The following is a 12,100-nucleotide window of genomic DNA, read 5'->3' as shown; positions in this document are numbered from 1 at the left end:
GGCACGGTCCGGTTAGTGGCGTGGTCAGTCGTAGGCGTGGGTAGTTGGAGTAATTAACGTTGTGTCTTGACAAGAGTTATTTTCAGTTCTCATTAAGTGATCACCCGCCTCTTTGAAATGGCTCAAGAAAATAGTATTCGCGCCTTGCTGACAGTATTATTGCTCCTCTTCTGCGTGCATCAAGGTAACTATTTATCAGTGCATCGATCCTTCGCTCTTTAGATCATAACCTTCAAACAATGTTTTGATGCACTTCCTGGTTTAAATGCTCCTTTAAACGTGCTGCTTCATTGACAAATTAACAAGTGTACACGATCACTCCAGCTTTCCGAGATTTTGTTTCCATTAGATTGTAAATTTTTTAATTTGAGATCTTTGCATTTGCAAGAGAGAAGCAGCAATCAATCCTAAATTTCTCCCTTAATCATTTTAACAAGTTCAAAATGGTGTCTTAATCTCCCGCGATGCTTTTAATTCTCGCACCGTTTCAAATTTCTGTTCACAATTATTTAAATATTATTTTATAGAACTACGTAATACTTACAGGTTTGTCTATCAAGTGCTGGGTATGTAGATCAGATTCAGATCCAAAATGCGCTGATCCCTTTGACAATACGACAGTGCCGATTACCGACTGTAAACAAGAACCTGATCTCGAGCACTTGCCAGGAGTCAGACCAACTATGTGTCGTAAGATTCGCCAGAAAGGTACGTGAATCTGCTAATTAATTAGTTTTCCAGCAGATACAGCGACGCCGACATTTGTGTTTTTGATGGATCTTATCGTTGTTCTTAGTTAATGGGGTATGGAGGTACTTTCGTAGTTGCGCTTACATGGGAGAGCCAGGCATTGAGGGTGACGAGAGATTTTGTCTCATGAGAACCGGGACTTACAACATATTCATGGAATATTGCACTTGCAATAGCAAGGATGGCTGCAACGCAGCACCGTACAATCACGGCAGTCTAATTGTCTCGTTGATAGCTGCCTTAGTCTCTATGCGATACGTACTTGTTTATACTTAATGAACTCTACCAAAGTTTATAACTAGATCTGAGATACCCAATCTGTCCATAGTTTGATCAAACGTCTTTGCAGTATTGAGATCCGCTCGTACTTACTTAAGGAGAGTATTTTTAATTGACAATTCTTAGGATCTGAACCTTACGGAGGCAGGGGCTGCAAATTCTACATGCAGGCCGCTGGACGCCGCTCGAAAACAAACGCGTGTCTCAGTTTTTTTTAATCTATACATAAAAGTGCCTTTTTATGTCTTGCTAGGAAAATTTTTTATAGTCGATTTAAGAGGATATTTATACGAGAACTTTTTAAACGATTATACAACATCGCTTTTCTACGTTGGCGCGTTGAAATCAAATTCCGTGTCTCGATATACTTTTAATCTACCCTTTCGTGCCTTGCTAGGGAAATGTTTTAGTCGAATTAAGAGGATATTTATGCGAGATTTTTTAAACGGTATATACAATATCACTTTTCTACCTTGGGACCAAAGGTATATTCGTTACCTTTTCAAGAAGATGTTTGTTTTTATCGACATGAAAACATATGCTTGTGTCATACTCTTCAGTTTAGAATGGCTTAGTACAAACGGCGAACGCCACGGTGTTCACTGTACACACTTGTTTCGTTATATATATGAGTCCGTCCAGACTATATTAATTATAAAGATCACGACGCTTTTTATATTTTTATATGTACTTTCCCATGGAGTGTCGTTCAACGAACGTCACACAAATAAAGCATACCATTGATTACAGAAACGCACCATTCCTTTATGTGTTCTGTTACATGTGTACAATAAAAGTGATAAATAAAGATCTATGGAAAACAAGGTGTAAAAAACGTTAATATCATCCTTACAATATAACAACGGGTGTACCGGATTCAGAAAATATATATGTATATATATATATGCATCTTTGTTGTATAATTACGTGTGTTAATAATATAACATATTCGTTCTTCCTTTTTTTTTTTGGTGTAATCGCGTGGATCTTAAAGAAGTAATCGTTGGATTACAGTCGGTTTTACATAATACGCCTATACATGTACTTACATCGGTATAAATAATTCTTTACAAAACGCTATCGTACGTCTTACAATAATTCGTGAACGCGGTCCCGTTCGCGTGTATCCTGTGTGATACACGGATGTCGAGAAAATCCGAACGAAACAGCCGAGAATCGGTCGTCAACGTTGGTCGAAACTATTCCGCGCTGTAAGCGTGTAGTCTTCGTTACCTCGCGGTTAAATACAAAAGTAAAAATTCTTTCGACGGTTTCTGGCACGAGTTTACCATTGTTTAGTCTATAAAATACGGCTTCTTCCGGCTGGTTACACGCCGACTTACTTTTACTGGACGGTTTTCCGGGATATCGCGTTCCTGGCAGAACGTCGCCTCCTCCCCCCCCCCCCCCCCCCGCCCCCGCTCCTTCGTTCAGGAATCGAGGACGGTTATAATATTCTAGAGGAATCCGATAAATATGTACAAGATAACGTGTGCGAGTCATTAATACGTGCGATCTGCCTCGAACAGTGAATTTCCGTGCGGACGAAAGCTGAGCAAGTTCTGGGCCCGTCTTTCGTGAACGTTCTTTGGAACGGTACCATTCGATGGCACCCTTAAAAAAAGAAGAGGATATTTCACACGCCGTTTCAAAGCCGTTCGCGCGACGTGCTCATTCGAACGCCTGCCACTTCGTTATCTGCTGTCCCGGTTTCGCCAGGGCCTGTTTCCACTGTTCGCCGTACGGCCCCGCCACGTCCGGCCCGATCACGAAATGACCGACGGTCGTTTTCTTTCCTGAAACGATCGGACAATTTTTACATGCTCGCTTTCTCGATTTTTTATTTAGTTTCCGTCTCTTACCCATCTTATTTTTCGAGACGTATTTGATTACGAAGCTGACGTCCTTCAGCGCCCCCTGATAAGGGTTGTCGGCGATCACTCGCGCCATCTCCGGGTCGAACTTCATCGACACGCACGGCGCGAACCGGTCGCTCTTCCAGAAATGAGTGACCCTGCCGTTGTCCACCACGGACATTTTTAGATACATCTGCCCCTTAATGGCCTCGTGCTCGTGCATCGTCTGCAAGGAGCATCGCAGACGGTGCAGAGACAGGACCAGTTTCTCGCTACCCTCCTCCCTCTTGTCAGCCTTCTCCTGGCACAGCGACAGCTCCAGCTGACCCTTCTTATTCTCCCTCTGCGAATTGAAAAGAACAGTCAACGAATATTCCCTTAAATATTCTTTCTTTGGCGGTTAACGGTTTCATTCGATGGGATCTGAAGTAGAGGTTATAATGGCGGAGTGGTGGTAATAATTTACTATACTCTTCCTAATAATTTCTTGTAAAAATTGTCTGAAATTTGTGAGACTGCTGACGACTGACACGGATCTAGGTTTGCGATCTAATTGCAAGTTCGATGATCATTTTAGTCAGAAACGCTTGAGATCCGCAATTTTATGAGAACGGAGTCCTAGGGGAGGCTTTTTAGGGGAGAATCTTTACCTATGCGTTCAGGATTTCTATAGATATTGATATCTTTAGCAATAATCATGTAAAATTACCGAGAATGTTTATCATTAGTCGATTAATTTAAACATTTCTCGGTCATTTTACATGATTATTAATAAAAATATTAATATCTATAGAAATCCTGAACGCACAGGTAAAGATCCTTCCCTAAAAAGCCTCCCCTAGAACTCTGTTCTCATAAAATTGCGGATCTCAAGCGTTTATCATTAGTCGATTAATTTAAACATGTTATTGCGTGAACGAACTGTGCAGTAACTTAACCTAAAGCCCTCACATTTCTTAACAAAAGTTTGTTAACCTCAAAGAATATAATAATATGTAACTACCTAAAAATGTTGTTCTTATTCACAAACTGATAAACGTGTTAAACAAATCAGTATCTTTTGTTTTATTATCAGTTAACTGATTTGTTTAATTTCTAATCTTATATTCCGTTTTCGTCCCAGGCTCCCATTGCCCCATAGCGAAATCTCTTTACTCCATATGCGGGATAAAAGGAGCCGATAATTACTCCGTTTGTTCATATACAGTTTCAAAACTACTTTAAATATGTTTTTAAATGCGTCTCTTCAGAATTATATAGCGAAGATGCTCAACAATAATTTAAATTCTCTTCAGTATCCTTTTAGCAAGTATATATCTTCCTCGAAACTTTTCTGGGCTATTTTTGGCCCGGTCTCCCCTACTAGTCGGATCAAGCGGACCCCTGTAATCACGCAGGAACCGCGTCTGATTCCATTGAAGAGCGATAGGGGACCGTGAGGCCCACTTGGAGGGTGCTCCTCGACTTCCTCAATAAAAGCCTCCTCGTTAGGCACACTCACCCTGTCCTCCGCGCCAGAAATCCCGCTCGCAATGGGCCGCAACGGCCTCCACATGTCTCCCGTCGACACATCGCTGGGGTGCTTTGGTTTCACTGGTTTCGACGCGAAGTTCTTCGGGTCCAGGGATATGGTCGTCGCTCCAACGGTGCGCCTCTTCTCGTACGACTTCTTGTCCGGCACCGCAGCGTCCGCGGACTTGTCCGAACTCTTGCCGAACAATTTGCACAGCAGCTTCTCCTTCGCCGGTTCCTGGTTCTCCGTGGACGCTCCTTGGCCGTCCTTCTTCTTGCCGCCTTTTTTCGGCGAATCCTTCGTCGGCGATCCGCCCTTGTCCTTCTCCGCCTCCTTCTTTTCGGTAGCTATCAACGGCTTGTCCTCGAGTATCGCGTACAACGTGGCCACAATCAGTCTGGAGCCGCTGATCTCCTCCTCGGTGACCTTCGTCTTGCCGAACTTCAGTTTGGTCTCCTTGCGCAGCTGGAACGTGAAGTCCTCGTTCCACTGCGGCCACGACTCGTTCTTCGACGTCGTCTCGAACTTCTCCTTTCCGGGTATCAGCTTCACCTGCAAGAGAAACGGCCACTTTCATTTCTTGGGAAGCGCTTTTGCGACGATCCGGCTACCGGCAGCCCAGTTTCTGTGCGCCAAGATGGCTCGAGGACTACGTTTTCGAAGAGATGGTCAAGGAAGAAGCTATCGAATCGCGCAAGCTTATCTCCCCTTCGAACTATAGTAATTTCTCCTTAATTCGCGTTCCGATTGTCAATAACTATAAAAACGGCTCGAATAATCGCGTCTCCTCTTCCCAAATTGTTCATTTTTGTGCGCAATCTGAACGCGAATTAGGGAGAAATTACTGCAGTTATTTTTGGTAGTAACACATTTTTTAAATTGCCTTCACCTTTGCCTTCGTCCTTTACAACAAGGAGAAACAAGATGTTTGAGCGCAAAAGTTAAGAAATAAAAATTTGTTGCCTTCTTTAACGTTGCCCAGGAAAACGTCAGAATATAATAATCAAGAAATAACCCTTTGCAAAGAGATTCGGACAATGATTATTCCCCCATAAAAGGAAGCACTTCGATGTCTCGGTATAAATCTATAAAAATAAAAATTTTGCAGACAGCTATCGTTTCCCAAAAAGGAGAAGCACACATACGATAAATTGCCGATTGTTAAGAAGTATAAAACTATCTCCTCTTCCCAAATTGTCCACTTTTGAGTGCAATCTGAACGCGAATTAGGGAGAAATTACTGTATTTTTGGTAGTAACACACTTTTTAAATTGCCTTCACCTTTGCCTTCGTCCTTTACAACAAGAAGAAACAAGATATTTGAGCGCAACACTTAAGAAATAAACATTTCTTGCTTTCTTTAACGTTGTCCAGGAAAACGTCAGAATATAATAATCAAGAAATAACCCTTTGCAAAGAGGTTCGGACAATGATTATTCCCCCAGAAAAAGAAGCAGTCCGATGCCTCGGTATAAATCTATGAAAATGAAAATTTTGCAGACAGCTCTCATCGTTTCCCAAAAAGGAGAAGCACACATACAACAAATTGCCGATTGTCAACAAGTCTAAAACTATCTCCTCTTCCCAAATTGTCCACTTTTGAGCGCAATCTGAGCGCGAATTAGGGAGAAATTACTGCATTTCCGAAGAAAATTCTTCTGGTTCTTCGGAGTTCCGCTAATTCGCGAGCGAACGTCATTAGCAAATTGTCATTAAACGCAGCAGCACCTGGTTCTTTCTATAGTTCTCTTGTATAGCTCCACGTTTCGTTTCGAAAGAATTCGCGACCAGTTGCAACACCGTCGCACAAAATCAATTAATCGCCGATCGTTTCTTCCGCGCTTCCACGCGCCATTTTCGGCGAATTCCATCCGAACAAACATAGTTCTAGTACAAACTTATCGACTGGCGAAACTTTCTCGAGGCTCGAAAGAAGCGAGCCGAGCAATAAAAGTAGCCTCCGATTAACTCATTTCGGGCGTGTCTCCCATCTTCCTCGATTCGCGGCGCGGCCAGCACGAATGACTCACGATCCACTACTCCCATACTTATCCAATGTACGAGGTGTCCGGCAGATCATCGCCAACAAAGGATCGTCTATCTATTTAGCTACGAATCGTTTCGCATCGGGGCCAGCGTCGAGGTTCATTCATTTCTCCATCGAATTATCTTCCGCCTCCGGCAAACCACGGAGAGCCAGGGAGATAATTCGGACCCTAACGAATTCAATCTAATTTTAATCGGCGTAATTAATCGTGACGAGGGGGGCAAAGAGAGAAAGAGAGAGAGACGAACTGGGACGATAAGGGGTCCCCGGCGGCGGCGGTTCACACACGCGCCTCTCCCGTGCATTGTCTACGAAGATTCGCCGGTCAATAGAGGCTAAAGTGGCGGTTCGCGCGCGATCGTTGCCTGCAGCTTGTTGCGCAACCAGCCGCGGAGAGATAACGACGCGAAATATCGCGCACGGGAACGGGCTCCACCGGTTATCTGACAACGGACGACAACACGCGTACCTTGACGACGTAGCTGTTGACGCGCGTGAACCCGAAATTCTGCGGCAAGTGTCGGGCACCGAGCACCGTCACGTGCAGCGCTCTGTCGTTGCTCGAATGAACGATCCTAATGCCGACTTCCGGCTCCAGGCTGACGGTGCGGTCCAACGGCGTCGACACCGTCTTCAATCCCGTGTCGATGAAACTCTTGATCCGCGCCAGCGCCATCCTCCTCGATCTTCGTCCGCCGGTTTCTTCTTCTTCTTTTTTTTCTCTTCTTTCTCTCGGAGGTCACCTTACGACGATCCGTCCGGTGCTTATCGATCACGGCCGATCGCGCCGATAACGGCGATTATACCATGTTACGAACGCGGCGGTCTCTGCGGGAACAGAAAATAATATCGATTACGTCAGGTGCGATCGTAAAACTTGGCAGATTTCGCGTGGAAGCTTGAAATAGCCGTCGCGAGCGTCCCGTGGATCTTCGCGGCGGTTTAGGGTCGTCGTGCATGAGTGACAGGAAATACTGTCGCGTTCTTGGTTGATGTTTTAATTAAGATTTTATATGAGACATTTCTTTCGTTGCTACTTTTGGGGAGATTCCACGATACTCGGAACGTCGCGTGTCTTTTGCTTTTAGTAAAAATTACTTACTTTTATTATTTAATGTAACGTTTAGGTAATCGAGGTGTGTATATTTAATTAATACAATAAAAGTAACACTTATTTTTTTGATATTTTGTAGAAAGAGTACTTAATTGCTTGCTTTTAAGCGAAGCTAGAATATTCTGTACGCTTTATAGAGTTCCAAATGCAATTTCATTTATTCCTGTCTATTTATAATTACTTACTTTTAATATTTAATTTGACATTTAAGTAATCGAGAAGTACATATTTAATTAATACGATAAAAGCAACACTTATTTTTGATATTTTGTAGCAAGAGTGCTTAATTGCTTGCTTTTAAGCGAAGCTTGAATATTCTGTATTCTTCGTAGAGTTCTAAATGCAATTTCATTTATTTCTGTTTATTTATAATTACTTACTTTTAATATTTAATGTAACGTTTAAGTAATCGAGAAGTATATATTTAATTAATACAATAAAAGCAACACTTATTGTCGACATTTTGTAGCAAGAGTACTTAATTGCTTGCTTTTAAGCGAAGCTAGAATATTCTGTATACTTCATGGAGTACCAAATACAATTTCATTTATTTTAAAATGATTTTGCTAATTCAGATCTTCATTTTTTCCTCGATCAGAAATGTTAGAACAATTTAACCGAGAAAGGATAGCAAAGTTCGACACTGTGCTCGCAAGTCTCGCGAATTTCTTTTACATTCTCGGACATACCGACACACTGAAAGCTGAAATACAGAAGCGCAATGGCCGGGCTGCTCTTCATGCAGAATAGAAACCGTCTAATGTCGATTGCACGAAATGAGAGTTAATTAGAAAGTGTTCCGTTTGCAAAAAGCCTCGGTAGGCTGGTACAGGATCTTGAAATTCTTCGGATGCTCCTTTAACGGCCCGCGTTCCGCGCGTTCGTTCTTCCCCGGGAATGCGCCGATACTCGCGTTCCACGATCGATACGTTCGCGCACAAGAGTCCGATCGAACGATCACGATTCCCTGCTCGAAATTCCGCAGGTGCGAGAAGATTGTTGTCGCGCTCTTGCGGGACGACGCGTAATCTTTGTCGCAATATTTGGAATGAGATTTGTGTGTTCAAGCGGCGCAAACTCGTCACGATTTCAACGGGAAAATCTTCCAGCGCCGTAGCTTTTCATCGAATCGCCTGCAGAACGATTCACCGAGATTTTTTCTATCCGACAGGATTTCGAAGCCATTTAAAATTCATTAATACCGGATTTACGGAGCACCGAAAACGGCTGTTTTCTATTAGTTCGTAACAGCAACGATAAGACGTTCTGATTTTTGACGAGCGTTATCGCAATATTTGCCGCGAGCAAGACACTTATAGAATAAATAACTGAATAATAATAATATAATAATAAAATAATAATACAATAATAATAAATATATTAATAAATATAATGATATATAATAAATATCGAACAAACAACTCGTCAATGCGTCCTTGCAATCCGAACAGTCGCGAATTAAAAACTCAGTGACCCGTCATTTCGTCGAATCCCGTCACCCTAATGTCAACAGCGCCAAACTCGGATCGGAAAGACACCTTCCTCACTCCAAAAAACAAACATCGCTTCTCCAAAAAGAAAAAGAAGCAACAATTCCGCCTCGAGACACGCGGAGACCGTATATATTCCTCGATCCTCTATCGCGAGGCTTATCTGTCACGTTAGAAGGAGCCCGCGGACGATCGGTAACTAGGCTGCACTATTAATAAAAGCGGCCGTTGTCGTTGCAATTTCGCGGTATCGCGTGGCCGCGCGGCGCGCGCCGGGTGCACATTTCGCGTGGAATTTATGCGGTCGCGGGGAACGCGAGAGGCGCGGACGCGGTTTGTCGCGTGCGCCCCGCGGCCAGAAAACCGTGCGAACAATCGACCGGCTGTCTCGTCAGTGAAATCGCGGAACGGTAGCGATAGCGGCGGGAAGTCGGCTCGGGAAACGGTGAAGCCGACGGTTAACGGTAAACATCGAAGGGATCGTAAACCTCGGCGCGATCCGACCGGACGTTCAATGGCAGCCGATCTTCGAGACGATCGCGGGACAATCGGAGAGAACGACCGCGGAATAATCTCCGAATAATCTCCGAATAATCTCGGAATAATCTCTGCGAATAATCTCGGAGCGATCCGACGATGATCTCGGAATGATCTTAGAATAATGTCGGAAGAATCGCGGAATAATGGCGCGACGTTCGCCGTTGGATCGGCACGGAATGAAATCGTAGGAAGTGTCTCGGGTAACTTTCACCGCGGTGGAACGTCCGGCAGAGCGAGGCGTTGTCACCTGTCGATCGGTCCTCGCTTGGGAACACACCAGACGCACCCGTCGATCGTGTTTTCGGGCCGGCTGCGCGGTGGATCGTAGGGCCCGGTCGGCTTCCGCGCCGATCCGAGACGAGGCGACGACTGAGGGAAGCCGGTTCTCGGCTTGCCGGAACTCGGAACACGCTCGCTTGCTCGTTGGCTGACTGGCTGGCTGGCTGGTTTCTTCGTGGTTTCGTGTTCGCGCAACAACGTCAGACCGTCTCCATGACCACAGGCCGCGACAACGTAAACACGCGAACCCGCCGGATAGGCTGGCTCTCGCCAATTTCCTTCACCGACGACGACGACGACGACACACTTCGACGACGTGTTGACCGATCACAAGCCTGTCCTCACAGACGATCAGCATCGCGTCACAATCGAACGACGCAACGACACCCAGCAGCACTGTTCCCGCCGCGCAGAAAAACAGATTCTGTCAGCGCGTGCACGGATTTTCGCTAGATCACGCGGTAGATCCTCACCTACAGCTCCGAACGACGCGCTGCCGTGGTATGCGGCCCGCGCTCTCGCGTGGGTTCCCTTTATAAGAGCCCGACACAACTGCAACCCAGGGCCGGTCGCACCGGGGGCGCTTTGCGCTCGGGCTACCGGTGCGCTCTTCGCTTCGGGCACCTTCGATTCTGGTGTTTTTATTCGATGTTTGATGGCAGGGCCGTGGATCCCTCTTAATACTTTGGAGTCTGATTTACTTTTTGTTAATTCGAGTTGTTTTTGTAATCAAGTTTTATTGTAATAAAATGTTATTAGCATCTGCATGTAAATAAAACTTGGTAAACGTAAATCAAACTATATACTATAAATTACTATATATTAGGTCTACCGGAAAGTTCTATCTGATAATGTCATTGCAAATTTCGATAGGTATGCACATGTTCATTTGAGACATATATTTTTGAAAAATGTTGCTCGCAAATTGCCATCACGCTGGCAAGAGGTCATAAGTAACGACGGAAATTATATTGTACAATAAATATTACTAAATTTATGAAAAATCTATTATTTCCTTTCATTTCTTAAACGGACAGAACTTCCCGGTAGATCTAATATAAACTATATATACATAAAAATAGGAATCGAGATTTTGAGATGATCCTCGTTTGCTTGCCTTTTGGTTCTCTCTAAATCGGGATAATCTGTTTTTGCAACAGCGAGACCGGTTTGTATGGAATGTATAATTTTGTAAGATTTCAGTCTTCTTTCCTCAATTAACGACTAACGTTATCTTTTTTTTTGTATCATCAATTCTATTATTTCTTTTACTGTTTTTCTCTGTTTTCTTTTCCCTCTTTATTTCTTTCAATTTACTACTAATGTTATACTTTTGCAACAGAGTCCTGCTCTCGTTGATCAAATAAATATTATTATTATTATTATTACTTTCATTATCATTATTATTATTATTATTACTATTATTATTGTTATTATTATTACACTCCCGAACGTCGTTTCACCCCTCTTTACTTCTCGACAATGTCGAATAAAATTCTATTCGTTAATCTTTTCTCTTGTCCGTCATCCGAATGAAATTTCCGCCAACTCTGATTACAAATCATACTGAAAAATTTGCTTTCATTCAAATGCTAGTATAACGCCATTATTTCTTGCGTGCATCGTACTGTACACGAGGAACGAGTCAAGCCGGCATAAGGGATGGATGGGGTTTGAATTATTTACCGTGGGAGACGACGTTGAAACGTGGTTCGACAACACGTTGCTGGTTTCTAAATTAAACGGTCATTAAATTTCGATTTGTAGAAAGCGAAATCGGAGATAAACTTCTTTATCCTCCTAAAAATTTTATTACGCCCCAGCAAAAACGACAGTTTTTTTAACATTTACTACGCGCTAGTCTGCTCGTTGAATTGCGCGCTATTTAACACTAGATTTACGGTGCACAAAAAAACAGCTGTTTCATATTACTTTATAGAAGTAACAATAAGACATTTATTCTGATTTTGAACCAGCATTATCGTAACGTTTACCGTAAGTAACATATCAATTGAATAAATAACTCGTAACTGTATCTTTACGATATGAATAATCGTAAATTAAAAAATTAGTGATTCTTTAGTTAATGATTAATTAGTTATCCGTCATTTTGACAGGATTCCTAAATCTAGTGTCAAATAGGGCAGTTTTTTCGTTTCAATAATACGGAGAACATGCTAAAAAAGACGCGTCTGTCGTTAAAAAATTATTGTTCGAGAATAAAGGACGTGC

At 43.1% G+C, this 12,100-nt stretch overlaps 2 protein-coding genes across 5 annotated transcripts; one reads left to right on the top strand and one right to left on the bottom strand.

The window, feature by feature from the left end:
- On the top strand, nt 1-1,853 carry crok (crooked). Its single transcript, XM_033484833.2, has 3 exons — nt 1-184; nt 547-708; nt 797-1,853. The coding sequence occupies exons 1-3, from the start codon at nt 118-120 to the stop codon at nt 1,024-1,026; spliced, it is 459 nt and encodes a 152-aa protein (XP_033340724.1). The 5' UTR covers nt 1-117; the 3' UTR covers nt 1,027-1,853.
- On the bottom strand, nt 1,774-10,439 carry LOC117228823 (uncharacterized). 4 transcript variants are annotated; one of them, XM_033484828.2, is made up of 5 exons: nt 9,837-10,439; nt 6,915-7,273; nt 4,387-4,950; nt 2,892-3,228; nt 1,774-2,825 (listed from the first exon to the last, which is right to left on the bottom strand). In XM_033484828.2, the coding sequence occupies exons 2-5, from the start codon at nt 7,119-7,121 to the stop codon at nt 2,701-2,703; spliced, it is 1,233 nt and encodes a 410-aa protein (XP_033340719.2). In that variant the 5' UTR covers nt 7,122-7,273; nt 9,837-10,439; the 3' UTR covers nt 1,774-2,700. The 4 variants fall into 4 exon arrangements, with proteins under 4 accessions (XP_033340719.2, XP_033340722.2, XP_033340721.2 ...); XM_033484831.2 differs by having other exon boundaries at nt 9,867-10,439; XM_033484830.2 differs by having other exon boundaries at nt 9,876-10,439.
- Between the last annotated feature and the right edge of the window lie 1,661 nt (nt 10,440-12,100).

Source organism: Megalopta genalis, chromosome 12, assembly GCF_051020955.1.
Source record: "Megalopta genalis isolate 19385.01 chromosome 12, iyMegGena1_principal, whole genome shotgun sequence".
NCBI classification, from domain to species: domain Eukaryota; kingdom Metazoa; phylum Arthropoda; class Insecta; order Hymenoptera; family Halictidae; genus Megalopta; species Megalopta genalis.
The sequence above is the reverse complement of the archived record's forward strand: the minus strand, read 5'-3'. Positions and strand labels throughout refer to the sequence as shown.